We start from the raw sequence: 23,033 nt of genomic DNA on the forward strand, positions 1-23,033 counted from the left end.
ATCCACCACAGCAGGCTGTGCAGCAGGGTTTGTTTGTGTGGCTGACGGACTGCTTTTGGTTCTTCTTTTCTGTGTTGTTTGCATGCAGGGCTTTTGAGGGGACAGCAGGCAGGAGCATTGCTGGTGTTTGTGGCGAGGCTACAGGCACTGCTGTCAGTGCCCCCAGGGGTGGTTGGCTTTACGCACCATTGCTCCTCTCTCTCTCTCTCGCTCCTCTCTCTCTCTCTCTCTCTCTCTCTCTCTCTCTCTCTCTCTCTCTCTCTCTCTCTCCTCCACAATGGGCTCTGTCTGCCTGAGACGAACATCCGGCTGGCAGCAGCCTGCACACTGAGACGGTGTCTTTCTGAGGGGGAACTAACAGCAAGGTGGGCCAAAGTTCATCAAGAGGAAGCAACTGTAGTTCTGGAATCTGGACACACACAGAAATCTGTGGGAGGGTTATTCACTCTGACTCTACAACGGCAACAATCCTCAACAGGACGCGTGACCCAGTAAGACCCCGGAGGGGGTGCCTGTAGTAAATGAGGAGGGCTGCTGTTGTTGTTCCTGAGTTGACCTTACTAATTAGGACCAGGATGCTGGAGAAGCTGTGAACACTCAAGAGGACAGCACAACGTGAGCTCCTGATTGGAGGGTCCCATGGTGCCATGACACAGGTGTCTGAGACAGACTGTGTGTGTCGCCTCTGACCTTCTACCTTACTGTGGGTTACCCTGTTGGAAAGACAGACACTCCACTGACTGACAGGTGGACAACAACACCGTCGGATGTCATGGCAATGGCGGCGTGGTACCACCGTGACATCAGCCGTGTGCATGCAGAGGACCTGCTGGCCCGGGCTGGGAGGGACGGCAGCTTCCTTGTCAGGGACAGTGAGTCTGTGCCTGGAGCCTACGCCCTCTGTCTGCTGTGAGTACACACACACACACACACACACACACACACACACACACACACACACACACACACACACACACACACACACACACACACACACACACACACACACCTTTTCCATCTCTGAGTGTGTATGGTCATTATGAACCCAGTGGTGCTCGCAGTCAGACACCCACACCTGCTCACGGGACACTGGTAACTTTCCCCTACAAGTCAGTGAGTGGAAGGGGAACTAACCTCATATTCACAAGTTTTATAGACTGTCTCAATGACTGTCTCAATATCTGTATTGTATTCAGCAGCCTGTCTCTCTGTCATCTCCATCAGTCTCACTCGGAGCTGGGCCGGTGGGCAGGGAGAAGGCTTTGGCTCAGCCCAAGAACAGTCAGGCTGCCCTGTCCTGATACAGCCCAACCCAGCCTGGCCAGTGTGTGTGTGTGTAACCCTGGTTAGGACTCCCTGCCCCCCTCTCCTCTCGTCTCCTCGCTCCTTCATTCAGTCTTCCTTGGGGCCCTGGAAGAGGGAGGGAGCTGCTGTGACCACATGGCTCTCTGTGCAAAGCAGCCCTGAGCCAGACACATTCCTGAAAGCTGAGCCCCACTGCTGCTCGCTCACTCCATCTTTCTTTCTCACTCCCTCTCTTTCCCTCGCTCGTTCACTCCCTCTCTCTCAATTCAATTAAATTCAAGGGCTTTATTGGCATGGGAAACAGATGTTAGCATTGCCAAAGCAAGTGAACTAGATAATAAACAAAGTGAAATAAACAATAAAAATGTACAGTAAAAGTTACACTCACAGAAGTTCCAAAAGAATAAAGACATTCAAAATGTCATATTATGTCTATATACAGTGTTGTAACAATGTGCAAATAGTTAAAGTACAAAAGGGAAGATAAATAAACATAAATATGGGTTGTATTTACAATGGTGTTCGTTCTTCACTGGTTGCTCTTTTCTTGTGCCAACAGGTCACAAATCTTGCTGCTGTGATGGCACACTGGTATTTCACCCAGTAGATATGGGTCTGCCAGGTCTGCATACGGCGGCCTTTCTCAATAGCAAGGTTATGCTCATTGAGTCTGTACATAGTCAACGTTTGGGTCAGTCACAATGGTCAGGTATCTGCCACTGTGTACTCTCTGTTTAAGACCAAATAGCATTCTAGTTTGCTCAGTTTTTTTGTTGAGTCTTTCAAATCTTTCTGTTTCCCATGATTTGGTTGGGTCTAATAGGCGGTCATTGTAAATAAGAATTTGTTCTTAACGGATCTGCCTTGTTAAATATAGGTTAAATAAAACAATTATTGTGTTGCTGTCCTGGGGCTCTGTGGGGTGTGTTTGTGTTTGTGAACAGAGCCCTAGGACCAGCTTGCTTAGGGGACACTTCTCCAGGTTCATCTCTCTGTAGGTTATGGCTTTGTTATGGAAGGTTTGGGAATCACTTCCTTTTAGGTGATTGTAGAATTTAATGTCTCTTTTCTGGATTTTGATAATTAGTGGGTATCGGCCTAATTCCGCTCTGCAAGCATTATTTGTTATTTTACGTTGTACACAGAGGATATTTTTGCAGAATTCTGCATGCGTCTGCAAGAGTCTCAATTTGGTGTTTGTCCTATTTTCTGAATTCTTGGTTGGTGAGCGGACCCCAGACTTCACAACCATAAAGGGCAATGGGTTCTATAACTGAAAAATATTTGAAGCCAGATCCTAATTGGTATGTCGAATTTGATGCCCCCCCCCTTCTCCCACCCTCTCTCCCACACTCTCCCACCCTCTCTCCCACACTCTCCCACCCTCTCTCCCACACTCTCCCACCCTCTCTCCCACACTCTCCCACCCTCTCTCCCACACTCTCCCACACTCTCCCACCCTCTCTCCCACACTCTCTCCCACACTCTCCCACCCTCTCTCCCACACTCTCCCACCCTCTCTCCCACACTCTCCCACCCTCTCTCCCACACTCTCCCACACTCTCCCACCCTCTCTCCCACACTCTCCCACCCTCTCTCCCACACTCTCCCACTCTCTCTCCCACACTCTCCCACACTCTCCCACCCTCTCTCCCACACTCTCTCCCACACTCTCCCACCCTCTCTCCCACACTCTCCCACACTCTCCCACACTCTCCCACCCTCTCTCCCACACTCTCCAAACCCTCTCTCCCACACTCTCCCACCCTCTCTCCCACACTCTCCCACACTCTCCACATTAATACAGGCCTACTGTACACTAATGATGTTTGATGTTCCTTTTGATGGCATAAAAGGCCCTTCTAGCCTTGTCTCTCAGATCGTTCATAGCTTTGTGGCAGTTACGTGTGGCATTGATGTTTAGGCTGAGGTATATATTGTTTTTTGTGTTCTCTAGGGCAACGGTGTCTAGATGTAATTCAGACACCGTCTAAATCTAATCTAATCTCCACATAAATACAGGTCTACTGTTTCTTTGCATATTCTCTAACTTCATTACTGGGAAATATGCATTCCTTTTAGATGAATTGTACGTGTGCTTTTCTACCAGGCATCACAAGGTCAAGCTTTCAACAGGGGGCTTTCAACAAGGGGCTTTCAACAAGGGGATTTCAACAAGGGACTTTCAACAAGGGGCTTTCAACGAAGAGCTTTCAGCAAGGGGGTTTCAACAAGTGTCTTTCATCAAGGGGCTTTCAACAAGGGGCTTTCAACAAGGGGATTTCAACAAGGGGCTTTCAACAAAGGGCTTTCAACAGAAGGCTTTCAACAGAGGGCTTTCAACAAGGGGCTTTCAACAAAGGGCTTTCAACAGAAGGCTTTCAACAAGGGGCTTTCAACAGAAGGCTTTCAACAAGGGGCTTTCAACAAGTGTCTTTCATCAAGGGGCTTTCAACAAGGGGCTTTCAACAAGGGGATTTCAACAAGGGGCTTTCAACAAAGGGCTTTCAACAGAAGGCTTTCAACAGAGGGCTTTCAACAAGGGGCTTTCAACAAAGGGCTTTCAACAGAAGGCTTTCAACAAGGGGCTTTCAACAGAAGGCTTTCAACAAGGGGCTTTCAACAGAAGGCTTTCAACAAGGGGCTTTCAACAGAAGGCTTCCAACAGAAGGCTTTCAACAAGGAGCTTTCAACAAGGGGCTTTCAACAAGGGGCTTTCAACAGAGGGCTTTCAACAAGGGGCTTTCAACAAGGGGCTTTCAACAGAAGGCTTCCAACAGAAGGCTTTCAACAAGGAGCTTTCAACAAGGGGCTTTCAACAAGGGGCTTTCAACAGAGGGCTTTCAACAGGGGGTTATTAACAGAGGGGGAGTTACAGGCATTTACTGTACTGTGTCTCAAGGTCGTGCGAGGTAGTAGAGCAAAAGTTAGCTATCTATTGGGTACTTGACAAAGACTAGTGGTATGATTTTACTACCAAGTGATTATTGTGGAACATGAAGCCCACATGTGTTTCAGGCGAGTGACACCCCTCAGGACGGTTTGTGTAGCTGTAGCTTGTGTAAACAGTGGTGTGTAAAAACAGTAGGTGTGTGGGTAGTCATGTAGTCTCATGCTACTGCAGTGGACTGTGAAGTTGCTAAAATAACCACCTAAATGAGTCACACCATCAACAAATTGGCGTCTTGTTTATAAAGTTGCAGTATTTTTAACAAGGGCAGCACATCTGCTCTTCCTTATTTTGTTGTTACTTTAAAGCGCGTTTTGCCTTTGAATGTTTATTTCTGTCCCACAGCAGTGGTATAGTGCTGTAGTGGTTCTTCTTGGAGTTCATTGTACCTTTATAAGTGTTATTTTCCCCTTTTCAGGTTCCAACGGCACGTTCACACTTATCGTATTCTTCCTGATGAATATGGCCTATTAGCTGTTCAGGTGAGTGACCATCATTAAAGTTTATGTTGGAGTTTCCATACCCCACTCACATTGAAAGTCGGGGCAATCCTTGTCCGACAGGGAAACTTTGTTTTTATAGTTACAAAAAATATATATATTTGAGCTTAAAAAATATTTTTGGAGAATTTTATAAGGGAAAAGATCTGTTTTAGGAATTTTCTAAATACTTTCTATATTATTCATTTCCATGTCAGCTCTACAGTATGCCTGGAAATGCCTTTGTCTGGAGCAAAGGATCCCAATTTTAAACCCTTCAAAAAAGTGTTTAGAATTCTATAAACTGTCAATAATAGATATTAACTGAACAATTATCTTATGTAGTTTCTTGCAATAACCCTCTGGGACTTTAAAGAACATTTCTCTCAAGTCTCAGATTCCTAAACGATGTGTCCGGAGATTTGGTCAATATGTCTAAAATCCTAAATGAATCAGGAATAAGCAGGGGCAGCTACACCATAAGGACCCCTCATTGTAGTGCCGCAAGACTGCTCATGGTCTGTAAAGTTCTCTCCTTTTAAACAAACAATATTGAAATCATCATTGTCACAACCATAAACTGTCAACTCCATCTGCCAGATAGACCAAGACATAATATGAATTTTGGTTCAAATATGTTAGATTTAATAAGGTTTTAGAATCATAAAGCAACTGAGGAAATATGAAATTGCTACTGTGTATATGACTTGAATGAGTTGTCAACTCCGTCAGATTTATTTATGTTGAATGATCTGATAGAATGGTAATGCTTTTATTGGGGATTTTCAAATGAATAATTTTCCATGTTTTAGAAATGTTTGTATTGAACTTTCATTTTTAGGGGTGAAAATGTTTTGAGTATCATTGTCAACTCCGTCAGTGGCTTGTTAAATCCATAACTGATGGCTAACCCCATCAAAATAATGTTTTGGGGTCAATATTCATAAAATAATCGCTGTTCTGCAACAAATGCTCACACATTTGAAGTATTTGCTGTGTGATAATGTTTGCTTTATGAATGTTGTTTAATTTTTTTATTTGTGTTTGTATTCATTTAAAAAAAAATGTTTCCCTTTTTCTCCCCAATTTCGTGGTATCCAATTGGTAGTTACAGTCTTGTCTCATCGTTGCAACTCCCGCACAGACTCGGGAGAAGCGAAGGTTGAGAGCCGTGCGTCCTCCGAAACACAACCCAACCAAGCCGCACTGCTTCTTGACACAATGCCCACTTAACCCGGAAGCCAGCCGCACCAATGTGTCGGAGGAAACACCGTACACCTTGCAACCATATCGGCGTGCACTGCGCCCGGCCCGCCACAGGAGTCGCTAGTGCGCAATCGGACAAGGATATCCCTGCCGACCAAACCCTCCCCTAACTTGGATGATGCTGGGCCAATTGTCCGCCGCCCCATTGGTCTCCTGGTCGCGGCCGGCTGCGATAGAGCCTGGACTCAAACCCAGAATCTCTAGTTACACAGCTAGCACTGCGACGCAGTGCCTTAGACCACTGCGCCACTCGGGAGGCATGATTGTTGTTTTATGTAAAAAAATAAATAAATAAAATGCCAAAATCCTAACGAAATTAGCCTTTTATGGTGTCTGACAAAGTTGACATGAATCCAGTTAGTTGCAAATTTATGAGAAAATAAATAGCGGATACTTTGGTCTATCGAAATATTTATTTCAAACTGTGTTAATATTAACACAATTAAAATTAATACAAATATTTGTGGGAAAAAGTTGAGATTGTCCTGTCTTTAAAGAATCCCTGAACTAATAGGGCCGTGCACAGACCTGTCAGGGGGCAGGTGCTCAAAATGAATAAGGGCACCCACCGGCACCGCCCTGATGAATTTCATCATTCATATCTCAAAATTCATAACATACTAACTGCTTCTGTTGTGATTTTGTTATTTAAATTTTGAGCATCGGCCTATTTATTTCTACAACAGCACACACTCGTCGCAAATTGTAAGCAAGCAAGTTACAGTGCCTCCTAAAGACATGATTGACATTGATAAAAGAGGGTGGGCTATCTGCTGATCGTTGATCAAAATCAAATCAAATTTGATTGGTCACATACACATGTTTAGCAGGTGTTATTGCGGATGTAGCGAAATGCTTGTTGATGTAAATCAGATTTAAAAAAAAATCTTGATTATGATTGATCTTCAATCCTCTTAGGTAATAACTTCACAATATAATATTCATAAACTTCTAACTCATGATTTATGGCTGGCTGTGGATATTTTAGTATATGGTGGTTAGCTAGAGTATAGAGGTGTTTCCCAAAACTGGTCCTCGAGTAACCCCAACAGTGGACATTTTTTATTGTAACCCTGGACAAACACACCTGATTCAACCTGTCAACTAATCGTCAAGCCCTCAATGAGTTGAATGAGGTGTGTTTGTCCAGGGCTGTAATGAAAAAGGTGTACTGTTGTGGGTACTCGAGGACCAGGGTTGGGAAACACTCTAGATCAGGGTGTCCCAAACTTGGTCCTACATTGTAGAATCATAGTGAAGACATCAAAACTATGAAATAACACTTATGGAATCATGTAGTAAGCAAAAAAGTGTTAAACAAATCAAAGTATATTTTATATTTGAGATTCGTCAAAGTAGCCACCCTTTGCCTTGACAGCTTTGCACACTCTTGGCCTTCTCTCAACCAGCTGCACGCAGTAGTCACCTGGAATGGATTTCAATTAACAGGTGTGCCTTGTTAAATGTTAATTTGTAGAATTTCTTTCCTTAATGCGTTTGAGCCAATCAGTTGTGTTGTGACAAGGTAGGGGTGGTGTACAGAAGATAGCCATATTTGGTAAAAGACCAAGTACATATTATGGCAAGAACAGCTCAAATAAGCAAAGAGAAACAACAGTCCATCATTACTTTAAGACATGAAGGTCAGTCAAACTGGAAAAGTGCAGTCCCAAAAACCATCTAGCGCTATGATGAAACTGGCTCTCATGAGGACCGCCACAGGAAAGGAAGACCCAGAGTTACCTCTGCTGCAGAGGATAAGTTCATTAGAGTTACCAGCGTCAGAAATTGCAGCCCAAATAAATGCTTCACAGAGTTCAAGTAACAGACACATCTCAACATCAGCTGTTCATAGTTTTGATGTCTTCACTATTATTCTACAATGTAGAAAATAGTCAAATTAAAGAAAAACCCTTGAATTAGTAGGAGTGTCCAAACTATTGACTGGGACTGTATATATACACGATTTAATTATGTACAGTACCATAAGGGCACAAACAACTATCATCAAGCTAGCAAGAAGCAAGACAAGGACAAAGCTCACTTGGCGAGTGGGAGGGCAAAGGCGCAAGTTCTCGGGCACAGGTAGACCCTTATCTGTACACGTGCCTGGTAAATAAGCTAATATACTGTAGCCTACATGTACAAGCGCAACAGTATCCTCCTGTAGCAACCACTATCGAGAAAGAATGTGTAGTACAATACTGTAGTTGTTATCGTTACTCTACGACAACAGAGTTGTGTTGTCTGTTTTAATGGAAACAGGAAGCATCTTGTGTTCACATACTGGGCTCGTTCTGCTACAGACCTTGTTGTTTGAACGGCATCTCTTTCTGCCATGTTGCCACATGCTCCGAGCATGACCTCAGCTGCACAGAGGAGAAATTGTGTGTGTGTGTGTGTCAGCGATTCCTGCGCTACCCATGCACTGGGTCATTGACCAGTGCTCCAAAGGGGGTTGGGTCTGTTTGTGCTTTAAGTGTGTGTGTGTATGTGTCATGGACAGGGATGTGTGTGTTGAGGGTTAGCTGGGCAGAGGATAGGGGTGGCTGGGATTGGTTTGTGTGTGGCGGTTACATGTGTGTGTATTAGACACAGTAACTATTGGGGACGACTCAATTCAAGAGCCGCAGTGTCTGGTCCTAATTATTATCAGGACCAAAACACACAAAAACTAAAACGTTATAGGCAGCCTGTACATTCCTTCACCGTGACTAGGTGCGCAAGTCCAAAGACAACAGCTCAAATACTTTATTTTCAGATCAGGGCTTTCGTCCACATACTGTATCGCAGCTTCATTTGTTTTCCCCTGAAGTCACTAAAGTCTCCAATAAGCATATTGTCTTGTTGGCTTTGAAACCATTACCACGTAGGGATTACTGAGGTTGCTTCCTTGTTTTTCTGAGAGGGTTATTTTAAAGAGAAGGATATTTTGAGCAAAAAGAGAGGCCATTTTTGTCTCCTTGTGTAATTCAGTCCTTATTTACTTTATAATCACTTTTCAAGAGCTCCTCGAAAAAAATGCATCAATAATTTGAAGTCCCTGGCAGCTGGGGCAGGTAATGCCTGCCCCCTACCAAAAAAATCAAACCACACAAGGAAAACAAACATTTCTAAAATGAAGACGTACATGAAAATGTTTTTTTGGTTTTGCAGTGTTGCAGTGAGCGCCCCGTGGGCTCTGTGTCTGAGTTTGTCCGTGACATCTAATAGGTCTGTGCCCGCAGCATTGTGGGTATTATGAGTGCATTTAGTGTAAACACTCTTTGTGTCTTTGACTGGTACCTTAATGTGTTTGTCTATGGCTGGTGAACGTGTGTTTCCCCCTCCGTGTTTACTGTACATGTCTGAGGCGTCTGTCTGTTGGAGTGTTGTTTATATCGGGCAGCAGGTGTGTACGGTAGACTGGCTCAGGACACAGAGGTCGGCTAGTAAACTGCTGGAACACTGTGACTCATGGCAGCCAACCTTGGCAGTGACCAGGACGTGGGTGGTTGGTTGTGACATCATCTCCTGGCCTGTGGGGATAGTAGGGGTTTCTGCAGCCCGCTGGACGGTGTGTTTGATGTGGTTCTTGTACTGGCCATTCAAACAGAGGTGAGGGGCTGTGGCTTCTGTTTGGCACCTCCAGGATCTAGGAGAGTAGCACATCTATTCCAAATGTGTCATGTTCGTCGTATGGAGTGGACCAAAACACAGCGGGAATGTGTATGCTCATCTTCTTTATTACGAAGAAACCAAAACAAACACTTAATCAAAAACAACGACGAAAAAACAGTCCTGTAAGGCACACAGCTACACACGGAACAACTACCCACAAAAACCCATGGAAAAACACCCCTACTAAATAGGATCATCAATTAGAGGCAACGAGGAACAGCTGCCTCCAATTGAAGGTCAACCCAATAAACTAAACATAGAAATAGAAAAACTAGAACGAACATAGAAATATACTAACATAGAACATTAACCAAAAAACCCAGAAACACATAAAACAAACTACCCCTGCCACGTCCTGACCAAACTACAATAACAAATAACCCCTTTTACTGGTCAGGACGTGACAGTACCCCCCGCCAAAGGTGCAGACCCCGGATGCACCTCAAACAAAAAACACAAAAATAAACCCCAAAACAAAATAATCCCAAACTAAAGGGAGGGAAGAGAGGGTGGCCACCGTCACCGACGGTTCTTGAGCTACACCCCCCCTCCCCAATCCTCCTACTATGGAGGTGGCTCAGGCACCGGCCTTAGTCCTCAACCTAACCTGTCCACCCCAGCTGAAGGCTCAGGGCTAAGGCGCGTCACTGGAGACCTCGGGCTGAGGTGCATCGCTGGAGACCTCGGGCTGATGCGCATCGCTGGAGACCTTGGACTGGAGGGCGACTCTGGGAACTCCGGACTGGAGGGCGTGTCTGGCTGCGCCGGTTCCGTACTGGAGGGCGACTCTGGCTGCGCCGGTTCCGGACTGGAGGGCGACTCTGGCTGCGCTGGTTCCGGACTGGAGGGCGACTCTGGCTACGCCGGTTCCGGACTGGAGGGCGACTCTGGCTGCGCCGGTTCCGGACTGGAGGGAGACTCTGGCTGCGCCGGTTCCGGACTGGAGGGCGACTCTGGCTGCGCCGGTTCCGGACTGTGGGCCGTCTCTGTCGGTTCCGGACTGTGGGCCATCTCTGTCGGTTCCGGACTGTGGGCCGTCTCTGTCGGTTCCGGACTGTGGGCCGTCTCTGTCGGTTCCGGACTGTGGGCCGTCTCTGTCGGTTCCGGACTGTAGGACGTCGCCGGAAGCACTGGACAGGGCACTGTTGCGGGAAGCTCTAGACGGGGCACTGTTGCCGGAAGCATTAGACGGGGCACTGTCGCCGGAAGCTCTAGACGGGGCACTGTCGCCGGAAGCTCTAGACGGGGCACTGTCGCCGGAAGCTCTAGACGGGGACTGCGCACTAAAGGCCTGGTGCATGGGGCTGGCTTTGGAGACACCAGACTAGGGACGCGCACCACAGGGCTAGTGCGAGGAGCAGGAGCAGGACGAACTGGACTGGGCTGACGCACTGGAGGCCTAGTGCGTGGGGCTGGTACTGGAGGTACCAGACTGGAGACACGCACCTCAAGGCTAGTGCGTGGAGCAGGAACAGGACGTACTGGACTGGGCTGACGCACTGGAGGCCTGGTGCGTGGTGCTGGCTTTGGAGGCACCAGACTAGGGACACGCACCTTAAGGCTAGTACGAGGAGCAGGAACTGGATACACCGGGCCATGAACAAGCACTGGAGGTCTGGAGTGCACAGCCTGCACCACCCGTCCTAGCTGGGTAGTCACAGTAGCCCTGCACGGGCGGAGTGCTGGCACAGGGCGAACTGGGCTGTGCAGAGGCCTGATGGCTGCCGTGCGTAGAGCAGGCGCAGGGTAGGGGCCTAGGAGACGCACTGGTGGCCAGATGTGCTGCGCAGGCACACTCCTAGCTGGCTGGATGCCAACTCTAGCACAGCACTTGCAAGGGGCTGCGATCGCTCGCACCGGACTGTGTGTGCACATGGGCGAGATCGTGCACACTTCCGCATAGACCGGCGCTCTCATGATACGCTGCTCCCCATAATAAGCACGGGGAGTTGGCTTAGGGCTCACCCTTGGCCCAGCCAAACTAACCGTGTGCCCCCCCCCAATTTTTTTGGGGGGGGGTGCCTCTCGTGCTTCCGTCGTTGGGCTCGCTCTTCATACTGTCGCCGTTCCTCCCTTGCTGTCTCCACCTGTTTCCATGGCAGGGTCTTGTCCCCTGCCATTACCTCCTCCCATGTCCATGACGTCCTCCACTCCCTTCTTTCCCTGGCCCAGGATCCTTGCTCCTCCTGGGCCCCCTGCTTGGTCCGTTGGTGGTGGGTAGTTCCGTCAGGTGCGTCATAAAAAGTGGACCAAGGCGCAACGGGTGCAGTGCTCATCTTCTTCTTTTATTTTAATAAACGTGAACACTTGACAAAAAAATAACAAACAAAAAACAGTCCTGTAAGGCACACAGCTGCACACGGAATAACTACCCACAAAAACCCATGGAAAAACACCCCTACTAAATAGTACCTTCAATTAGAGGCAACGAGGAACAGCTGCCTCCAATTGAAGGTCAACCCAATAAACTAAACATAGAAATAGAAAAACTAGAACGAACATAGAAATATACTAACATAGAACATTAACCAAAAAACCCTGAAACACATAAAACAAACACCCCCTGCCACGTCCTGACCAAACTACAATAACAAATAACCACTTTTACTGGTCAGGACGTGACAAAATGCCCCTTCTGAGTATATCCAGGTCATTTGGCTGCCAGACACGAGGAGCTCTGGAGACATGCAGTCACATTCAAAACATCCACAGCCATTTTTCTTTTGTGGATAATGTTAGAACAACATATGCTGACTCTGAACAGATGCACTGCATATTTGAGACAGTCTTCCAAGCTTTAGGAGCTTTTACGAACAGTTTAAGAACAAGATGATCACCTGTGTTGTGTAGGTTCTATATATATATATATATATATATATATATTTATAAACTGGGTGGTTTGAGCCCTGAATGCTGATTGGCTGACAGTCGTGGTATATCAGACCGTATACCACAGGTATGACAAAACACTTATTTTTAGTGTTATAATTACATTGGTAAACAGTTTATAGTAGCAATAAGGCACCTCGGGTGTTTGTGATAGGTGACCAACGTACCACGGCTAAGGGCTGTGTCCAGGCACTCTGTGTTGCGTTGAGCTTAAGAGCAGCCCTTAGTGGTGGTATATTGGGCATATACCACATCCCCTCGGGCCTTAATGCTTAAATATATAAATGTCCTTGTTTTTTAAAGAAAACCACATTTTTTGTCCATTAAATAACATCAAATTGATCAGAAATACAGTGTAGACATTGTTAATGTTGTAAATGACAATTGTAGCTGGAAACGGCTGTTTTTAATGGAATATCTACATAGGCGTGCAGAGGCCCATTATCAGCAACTATCACCCCTGTATTCCAATGCCACATTGTGTTAGCTAATCCAAGTTTATCATTTTAAAAGGCTAATTGATCATTAGAAAACACTTTAGCAATTATGTTAGCACAGCTGAAAACTGTTGTTCTAACTAAAGAAGCAATAAAACTGGCCTTCTTTAGAGTAGTTGAGTATCTGGAGCATCAGCATTTGTGTGTTCGATTACAGGCTCAAAATGATCAGAAACAAAGAACTTTCTAATGAAACTCATCAGTCTATTCTTGTTCTGAGAAATGAAGGCTATTCCATGCGAGAAATTGCCATGAAACTGAAGATCTCGTACAACGCTGTGTACTACTCCCTTCACAGAACAGTGCAAACTGGCCCTAGCCAGAATAGAAAGAGGAGTGGGAGGCCCCGGTGCACAACTGAGCAAGAAGACAAGTACATTAGAGTGTCTAGTTTGAGAAACAGATGCCGCACAAGTCCTCAACTGGCAGCTTCTAGGCATAGTTGCAAAGAAAAAGCCATATCTCAGACTGGCCAATATAAAGAAAATATTAAGATGGGAAAAAGAACACAGACATTGGACAGAGGAACGCTGCCTAGAAGGCCAGCATCCCGGAGTCACCTCTTCACTGTTGACATTGAGACTGGTGTTTTGTGGGTACTATTTAATGAAGCTGCCAGTTGAGGATTTGTAAGGCATCTGTTTGTGTCAAGAACTGCAATGCTGCTGGGGCTTTCACGCACAACAGTTTCCAGTGTGTATCAAGAATGATACACCCCCCAAAGGACATCCAGCCAACTTGACACAACTGTGGGAAGCATTGGAGTCAACATGGGCCAGCATCCCTGTTGAACGCTTTCGACACCTTGTAGAGTCCATGCCCCGATGAATTGAGGCTGTTCTGAGGGCAAAAGGGGGTGAAACTCAATATTAGGAAGGTGTTCCTAATGTTTTGTACACTCAGTGTATGTCTGTGTGTATGTTTCCCCACAGACTTCTCAGGGGGTGCAGGTGAACTGTTTCCGTACACTGGGGGACCTGGTGTTGGGGTACCAGCACCCCCATAAGGGTCTGGTCACCCCTCTGCTGTACCCTGTGGGGAGGGACATGGAGCCTGGGGATGAGAGCTCAGGTGATGATGAGAAGCCAGGGCTGGTGTGGAGTCCCAGCCCATTCCCAGTCTCGGTCAGTATAGCTCCCCCCGCTGGACTCCCAGTGACCCCGTCCCCACACCTCCTCTTCCTCCACAGGCTACAGGAGCTCAACACATCCAGGTACCGAAGTCTCCATCACACACCATAAGTATATAGATGTACAAAATGTGTAATATTGGTCTGGGGATTTAGAGATGAAAGTACTTTAGCACTTTCCTGTGGCATCTCTTTTCAACTTGCTTGAGTGGTGTTTGTGGTCCCTTGGTTTCACAGCATGGCAGGTGAGGTGGTTGGGCTGCTCAGTGAGTATCTGCGCAGTGAGCTGCCTCTGGATGTGGAGGGTCTACGTAGAGGAGCAACAGGCCTACGCCATCTACACCACACCCTGGGCACCGCATGCCAGGGGCTCAACAGGTGGGTTTCACCATGTTATTACTGCTATTACAGTTAAAATGATCTGCGTCATTTGGTGTTTGTGATGTGATGGCTTTGTTGGTTATCATGACGAGATAATGAAACTGATTCTCTGATCCACAGTGAGATTGACCTGATTATGTCCAGTTTGGAGACGCTGGCCAAAGTGTTTGACCATCCCATCTGCCCTTTAACCTCCGCCAAGCCACAGGTACATCCCTTCTGTGATATATCCTGTTTGACCTGTCCTGTCTGTCCTAACTTGTCTGTCCTTATATGTCTGTCCTGCCCTGTCTGTCATGCCCTGTCTGTCCTGCCCTGTCTATCTTTCCCTGTCTGTCATGTCTGTCCTACCCTGTCTGTCCTTATATGTCTGTCCTGCCCTGTCTGTCCTGCCCTGTCTATCTTTCTCTGTCTGTCATGTCTGTCCTACCCTGTCTGTCCTGTCTGTCCTGTCCTGTCTGTCCTGCCCGTCAGTCATACCTTGTCTGTAACCCTCTTTCTACTCTACTATGGTCCACAGGGGACCTGCAAACTAAGAAGACAAAAAATAATGGAAATCTGCTTTGTTACGCCCTCTAGTGCACCAATTGAAAATAAACATTCTCTATGTTCCCTTCATGGGGTAGTTTTCACAGTACACTGAGTGTAAAAAAACATTAAGGACACCTGCTCTTTCCGTAACAAAGACTGACCAAGTGAATCCAGGTGAAAGCTGTGATCTTTTATTGACGTCACTTGTTAAATCCACTTCAATCAGTGTAGATGAAGGGCAGGAGACAGATTAAAGAAGGATGTTTAAGCCTTGAGACCATTGAGACATGGATTGTGTATGTTTTAATTTTTTTGACATTTTACCTTTATTTATACAGGTTTATTCTCATTGAGATAAATATCTATTTTCCAAGAGAGACCTGGTCCAATAGCAGCAAGGGGAACAACATTTCAGACAAACCAAATTACATACACTCACACAGCATTAAACAAAACTCTAAACACACATACAGTACAACAAAAACATATTACATTTAAAACTACAAACATCTTGACTAAAAACAGCTGGCCTAAAAACAATTACACTCTTCTATAATATATACATCGATCAAGTGTTTGAACTCTATTTCTACCATGACCTGTTCTAATTTTTGGTACTGTTAGAAACAAATCAGAATGGGACCGTAATTGATACTTATTTTACTGACCTAACTAAAAAAGAACAGAGATAAAATGGCATTTTACCCAATATGGCCTTATAAATCAGTGTATACCAGTGTTTAAGCCTACGCAAGGTCAATGATGACCAGCCAACAGCGCTGTAGAGATCACAATGATGTGTTAGACGTTTCTGATTTGTAATGAACCTGAGGGCTGCATGATACACTGAATCAAGTGCTCTCAGGGTAGTGGCTGAGGCCTGCGTATATATAACATCACTAAAATCTAAAACCAACAGTAATGTACATCGTACCAGCTCCTTCCTGGCCTCAAAAGAAAAACAAGCCTTATGCCGGTAACAAAATCCTATTTTCAGCTTGAGCTTCCTTATCAAGTTCTCTACATGCACAGTGAAGCTCAGCTTATCATCAACACACACACCCAAATATTTGTACACTTTAACTTGCTCTATATTATGTCCAGCCAATGTAGCAATGATATGATTTGTAACATGCCTGGCATTCCATGCATTTTGTTTTACCCAAATTTAGAATCAGCTTTAAATCATACAGATTCTGTTGTATGATGTTAAATGCTCTTTGGGCATTTTCAAAAAGATAAAGATAAACTACTACCACTTGAATAAAGAACAGTATCATCTGCATAAAAACGAACATCCGCTGTTTCAATAAGATCCCCAATGTTGTTGATATACAAAATGAACAACAGTGGGCCCAAAATAGAACCTTGCGGAACACCTGAGCACACCTCTATGGACTCAGATTTGCAACCATCCGCCATTACACATTGTGTACGATTTGATAGGTAATTTATAAACCAATCTAGAGCATGACCAGTAATTCCACAACATTTTAACCTTTGCACTAACACAGCATGGTCCACGGTGTCAAAAGCCTTCGACAAATCAATAAAAACAGACACACAATGTAACTTCTTATCAAGAGCACAGTGGATGTCATTTAAAACCTTCAATGTTGCTGAAATAGTGCTGTGGCCAGACCTAAAACCTGATTGCATTCCATTTAAGATATTGTTTTCTTGGAAGTAGGTCTTTAGCTGCCTACTAACTAAGGACTCCAGTACCTTTGATAGTACAGACAATTTTGAAATGGGTCTATAGTTGTCAAGTAGCGAGGGATCTCCACCTTTCAGGAGAGGCAGTACAAAAGCAGATTTCCATAACTTGGGGTTTTCCTTAACATCAAGCGTAAGGTTAAAAATACATGTTAAAAAGTGGCTAGGGGGGAGCAATGATGTCAGCGGCTAGGTGTAGGAGGCGGGGGTCTAGTTCATCAGGGCCAGGGGATTGTTTTTAAATCAATTTCTTTCAGGGCTTTATACACTTCTGAAACAGAGGAGGATGAAAAGGAAAACCTGGTGAAGGAGTGCACAGGGGTGTCAGGTAAATTTATAGGGGGCTCAATTATACCTTTGACCTTTTCAAATAAACTGCCCTCATCTAAAAAACGCTGGTTCAAGGCTTTCAGAATGGAGGTTCTCTCAGTTACAATCTAAGTGTCGACCAACAATTGTTTAGGAAGCTGTGTATCTTTTCTGCACTCCAAACCTTTCACTACTTGCCAAAATTTGGATGGATTATTTAAATTTTGTGAAGTAGATTTTAGGTAGTGGTCTGCTTTTAATTTACGGATCATAGCCACACCCATATTTTGAAGACGTTTAAAAGCCATCCAATCATCTGCCAAACCAGTCCCTCTTCCTTTAGCCCACATAGCATTTCGTTCCCTTATGATTTTTGTAAGTTCCTTAGTAAACCAAGGGTTCTCTCTACCCTTAATCCTGAATGTTTTAAAAGGGGCATGCCTATTGCATACATCCTGGAATGCGTTGTGGAAGTAAGCAAAGGCTAGTTCAACATCAGGGATTAATTCCATTCTATTCCATTCAATGCTAGATACATCATGTAAAAAACCTTGAATATCAAACCGCTTCCAGTTTCTTTTCGTAATGACATGTGGAGAATGCGTGCCATTCAGAGGGTGAATGGGAAAGACAAAAGATTTAAGTGCCTTCGAACGGGGTATGGTGGTTGGTGCCAGGTGCACCAGTTTGTGTCACAAACTGCAACGCTGCTGGGTGTTTCACACGCAACAGTTTCCCATGTGTATCAAGAATGGTCCACCACCCAAAGGACATCCAGCCAACTTGATACAACTGTGGGAAGCATTGGAGTCAACATGGGCCAGCATCCCTGTGGAACGCTTTCAACACCTTGTAGAGTCCATGCCCTGACAAATTGAGGCTGTTCAAATCAAATCAAATGTATTTGTCACATACACATGGTTAGCAGGTGTTAATGCAAGTGTAGCGAAATGCTTGTGCTTCTAGTTCCGACCATGCAGTAATATCTTACAAGTAATATAACCTAACAATTTCACAACAACTACTTTATAAACATAAGTGTAAAGGAATTAATACGAATATGTACATAGAAATATACACTTCTCAAAAAAATAAAGGGAACACTTAAACAACACAATGTAACTCCAAGTCAATCACACTTCTGTGAAATCAAACTGTCCACTTAGGAAGCAACACTGATTGACAATAAATTTCACATGCTGTTGTGCAAATGGAATAGACAACAGGTGGAAATTATAGGCAATTAGCAAGACACCCCCAATAAAGGAGTGGTTCTGCAGGTGGGGACCACAGACCACTTCTCAGTTCCTATGCTTTCTGGCTGATGTTTTGGTCACTTTTGAATGCTGGCGGTGCTTTCACTCTAGTGGTAGCATGAGACGGAGTCTACAACCCACACAAGTGGCTCAGGTAGTGCAGCTCATCCAGGATGGCACATCAATGCGAGCTGTGGCAAGAAGGTTTGCTGTGTCTGTCAGCGTAGTATCCAGAGCATGGAGGCGCTACCAGGAGACAGGCCAGTACATCAGGAGACGTGGAGGAGGCCGTAGGAGGGCAACAACCCAGCAGCAGGACCGCTACCTCCGCCTTTGTGCAAGGAGGAGCAGAAGGAGCACTGCCAGAGCCCTGCAAAATGACCTCCAGCAGGCCAGAAATGTGCATGTGTCTCCTCAAACGGTCAGAAACAGACTCCATGAGGGTGGTATGAGGGCCCGACGTCCACAGGTGGGGGTTGTGCTTACAGCCCAACACCGTGCAGGACGTTTGGCATTTGCCAGAGAACACCAAGATTGGCAAATTCGCCACTGGCGCCCTGTGCTCTTCACAGATGAAAGCAAGTTCACACTGAGCACCTGACAAACGTGACAGAGTCTGGAGACGCCGTGGAGAACGTTCTGCTGCCTGCAACATCCTCCAGCATGACCGGTTTGGTGGTGGGTCAGTCATGGTGTGGGGTGGCATTTCTTTGGGGGGCAGCACAGCCCTCCATGTGCTCGCCAGAGGTAGCCTGACTGCCATTAGGTACCGAGATGAGATCCTCAGACCCCTTGTGAGACCATATGCTGGTGCGGTTGGCCCTGGATTCCTCCTAATGCAAGACAATGCTAGACCTCATGTGGCTGGAGTGTGTCAGCAGTTCCTGCAAGAGGAAGGCATTGATGCTATGGACTGGCCCGCCCGTTCCCCAGACCTGAATCCAATTGAGCACATCTGGGACATCATGTCTCGCTCCATCCACCAACGCCACGTTGCACCACAGACTGTCCAGGAGTTGGCGAATGCTTTAGTCCAGGTCTGGGAGGAGATCCCTCAGGAGATCATCCGCCACCTCATCAGGAGCATGCCCAGGCCTTGTAGGGAGGTCATATAGGCACGTGGAGGCCACACACACTACTGAGCCTCATTTTGACTTGTTTTAAGGACATTACATCAAAGTTGGATCAGCCTGTAGTGTGGTTTTCCACTTTAATTTTGAGTGTGACTCCAAATCCAGACCTCCATGGGTTGATAAATTGGATTTCTCGTGATTATTTTTGTGTGATTTTGTTGTCAGCACATTCAACTATGTAAAGAAAAAAGTATTTAATAAGATTATTTCTTTCATTCAGATCTAGAATGTGTTGTTTAAGTGTTCCCTGTATTTTTTTGAGCAGTATATAAATGAGTGATGGCCGAATGGCATAGGCAAGATGCAGTAGATGGTATAGACTACAGTATATACATATGAGATGAGCAATGCAGGGTATGAAAACATTATATGAAGTGACATTGTTTAAAGTGGCTAGTGATACATTACATCAAGATGGCAAGATGCAGTAGATGGTATAGCGTACAGTATATACATATGAGATGAATAATGTAGGTTATGTGAACATTATCTAATATAAATAATATAAAGTGGCAAGAGATAAATTGATTACATCAATTTTACCATTATTAAAGTGGGTGGAGTTGAGTCAGTATGTTGGCAGCAGCCACTCAATGTTAGTGATGGCTGTTTAACAGTCTGATGGCCTTGAGATAGAAGCTGTTTTTCAGTCTCTCAGTCCCAGCTTTGATGCACCTGTACTAACCTCACCTTCTGGATGATAGCAGGGTGAACAGGCAGTCGCTCGGGTGGTTGTTGTCCTTGATGATCTTTTTGGCCTTCCTGTGACATCGGGTGGTGTAGGTGTCCTGGAGGGCAGGTAGTTTGCACCCGGTGATGCGTTGTGCAGACCTCACTACCCTCTGGAGAGCCTTCCGGTTATGGGCGGAGCAGCTGCCGTACCAGGCGGTGATACAGCCCGAAAGGATGCTCTCGATTCTGCATCTGTAAAAGTTTGAGTGTATTTGGTGACAAGCCAAATTTCTTCAGCCTCCTGAGGTTGAAGAGGCGCTGCTGTGCCTTCTTCACCATGCTGTCTGTGTGGCTGGACATTTCAGTTTGTCCATGATGTGTACGCCGATGAACTTAAAACTCTCCACCCTCTCCACTACTGTCCCGTCAATGTAGATAGGGGGCTGCTCCCTCTGCTGTTTCCTGAAGTCCATGATCGTCTCCTTTGTTTTGTTGACATTGTGTGTGAGGTTGTTTTCCTGACACCACACTCCGAGTGCCCTCACCTCCTCCCTGTAGGCCGTCTCGTCGTTGTTGGTAATCAAGCCTACCACTGTAGTGTCGTCTGCAAACTTGATGATTGAGTTGGAGGCGTGCATGTCCACGCAGTCATGGGTGAACCGGGAGTACAGTAGAGGGCTTAGAACGCACCCTTGTGGGGACCCAGTGTTGAGGATCAGCGGGGTGGAGATGTTGTTTCCTACCCTCACCACCTGGGGGCGGCCCGTCAGGAAGTCCAGGACCCAGTTGCACAGGGCGGGGTCGGGACCCAGGGTCTCGAGCTGAACCTCTCTGGGTTATGTGGGACGCTAGCGTCCCACCTGCGGGACACACTATTCAACAGCCAGTAAAATAGCAGGGCGGCAAATTCAAAACAACAAAAATCTCAATTCAAATTTCTCAAACATACAACTATTATATCCCATTTTAAAGATACACTTCTCGTTAATCAAACCACATTGTCCGATTTCAAAAAGGCTTTACGGCGAAAGCATAACATTAGATTGTTAGGACAGCACCTAAATGAGAAAAACCACACAGCCATTTTCCAAGCAAGGAGAGGCATCACAAAAACTAGAAATACAGCTAAAATTAATCACTAACCTTTGATGATCTAGGACTTCATAGGACTTCATGTTACATAATACTCGTATGTTTTGCTCGATAAAGTTCATATTTATATCCAAAAACCCCATTTTACATTGGCGTGTAATGTTCAGAAATGTTTTGCCTCCCATAACTTCCGGTGAATGAGCACATCAATTTACAGAAATACTCATCATAAACGTTGATAAAATATTCAACAGTTATTTAAGGAATTATAGATACACTTCTCCTTAATGCAACCGCTGTGTCAGATTTCAAAAAAGCTTTACGATGAAAGCAAATTTTGCAATAATCTGAGTACAGCATTCAGACACGAAACCAAACCCGCCATTTTGTGGAGTCAACAAAACTCAGAAATAATATTATAAATATTCACTTACCTTTGATGATCTTCATCAGAATGCACTCCCAGGAATCCCAGGTCCACAATAAATGTTTGTTTATGTCCAAATACCTCCTTTTGTTCGCGCGTTCAGTCCACTACTCCAAATGCAGGAAGCGTGCGCAAATGTCACGACGAAAAGTCAAAAAAAGTTCTATTTACGTTCTTGGAAATATGTCAAACGATGTATAGCATCAATCTTTAGGACGTTTTTAACATAAATCTTCAGCAATATTCCAACCGGACAATTCCAATGTCTTCAGAAAAGAAAAGGAACACATAGCACACAGCTGCTTACTATATTAATGTACCTCCTTTCAGAACATGGGTAGAGGTCCAGACATGGAGTTGGACAGCCTGCTGTGTAAGATCTCTGTCCTGGTCAGTCTGCTCTCCTCCCTGGAGAAGAGGGTATGTACCCACATACTACCCCCCCAATACATATCAGTCTTAGTTTCTAGGACCCCTGGACGTACTTGGCTTATCAATAGAGGGTACTTGAGAAGACTCATGACTGGTAAAATGCACATGGGGGGGTACTTCAGGGGTACTCAGGGCAGAGGAAAATTCAGTTGGCGGTACAGGAACCGAAACAGGTTGGGGACCACTGGTCTATACAGTCTGACGCTCTCTATGCTCTGACTGTGCAGGTGCTGAAAGCTCTTCAAGATGCTGTGACCAATCACAACCTGGCTGTGCAGCCTGCCCCTCCACCTGAGCCCGCTCTTGCTCCAGCCCCTGCTCCAGCTCCTGCTCCAGCTCCAGCTCCTGCTCCAGCTCCTGCTCCAGCTCCAGCTCCTGCTCCAGCTCCAGCCCCTGCTCCAGCTCCTGTCCTTGCCCCAGTCCCTGTAGCCAAGAGCCATTCCAGGCTCATACCTGTCCACTCCTTTCAGGTGAGAGAGAGCGACAAGGGCCACTTTATACTTTTAAGGAGGCATACCAGCTGATTTGTCATATTTTGATCATCTTTGAGGTACAGTGATTCCTATTTTTCATCATCTGTGTGTGTGTTTCTGTCTGTGTGTGTGTGTGTGTTTATGTCTGTGTGTGTTTATGTCTGTGTGTGTGTGTGTGTGTGTGTGTGTGTGTGTGTGTGTGTGTGTGTGTGTGTGTGTGTGTGTGTGTGTGTGTGTGTGTGTGTGTGTGTGTGTGTGTGTGTGTGTGTGTGTGTGTGTGTGTGTGTGTGTCTAGATTAAGATGGTGCGTTACGGCAGACAGACAGTGTCATTGGATGTGGACACAGGAGTGCTGCTGTTTGACAGGAAGGCCGGGTCATTTGGAGTGGAGACGGTCTCACATGAACGGAGTAGGAGCACGACAACGACATCTAAT

General features: G+C 45.6%; 1 protein-coding gene across 1 annotated transcript in view; it reads left to right on the plus strand.

The window, feature by feature from the left end:
• The first annotated feature begins 214 nt into the window (after positions 1-214).
• The window catches only part of LOC106611739 (phosphatidylinositol 3,4,5-trisphosphate 5-phosphatase 2B), a 35,403-nt gene continuing 12,584 nt past the window's right edge, over positions 215-23,033 (plus strand). The window contains exons 1-8 of the mRNA XM_045723913.2: positions 215-909; positions 4,674-4,737; positions 13,979-14,259; positions 14,413-14,553; positions 14,677-14,764; positions 22,023-22,112; positions 22,352-22,594; positions 22,893-23,007. Of these exons, the coding sequence (XP_045579869.2) occupies positions 773-909; positions 4,674-4,737; positions 13,979-14,259; positions 14,413-14,553; positions 14,677-14,764; positions 22,023-22,112; positions 22,352-22,594; positions 22,893-23,007 (1,159 nt within the window). The 5' untranslated portion in view covers positions 215-772. The remainder of the gene's footprint in view (positions 910-4,673; positions 4,738-13,978; positions 14,260-14,412; positions 14,554-14,676; positions 14,765-22,022; positions 22,113-22,351; positions 22,595-22,892; positions 23,008-23,033) is intronic.

This window comes from Salmo salar, chromosome 09 (assembly GCF_965601325.2).
Source record: "Salmo salar chromosome 09, fSalSal1, whole genome shotgun sequence".
Classification (NCBI taxonomy): domain Eukaryota; kingdom Metazoa; phylum Chordata; class Actinopteri; order Salmoniformes; family Salmonidae; genus Salmo; species Salmo salar.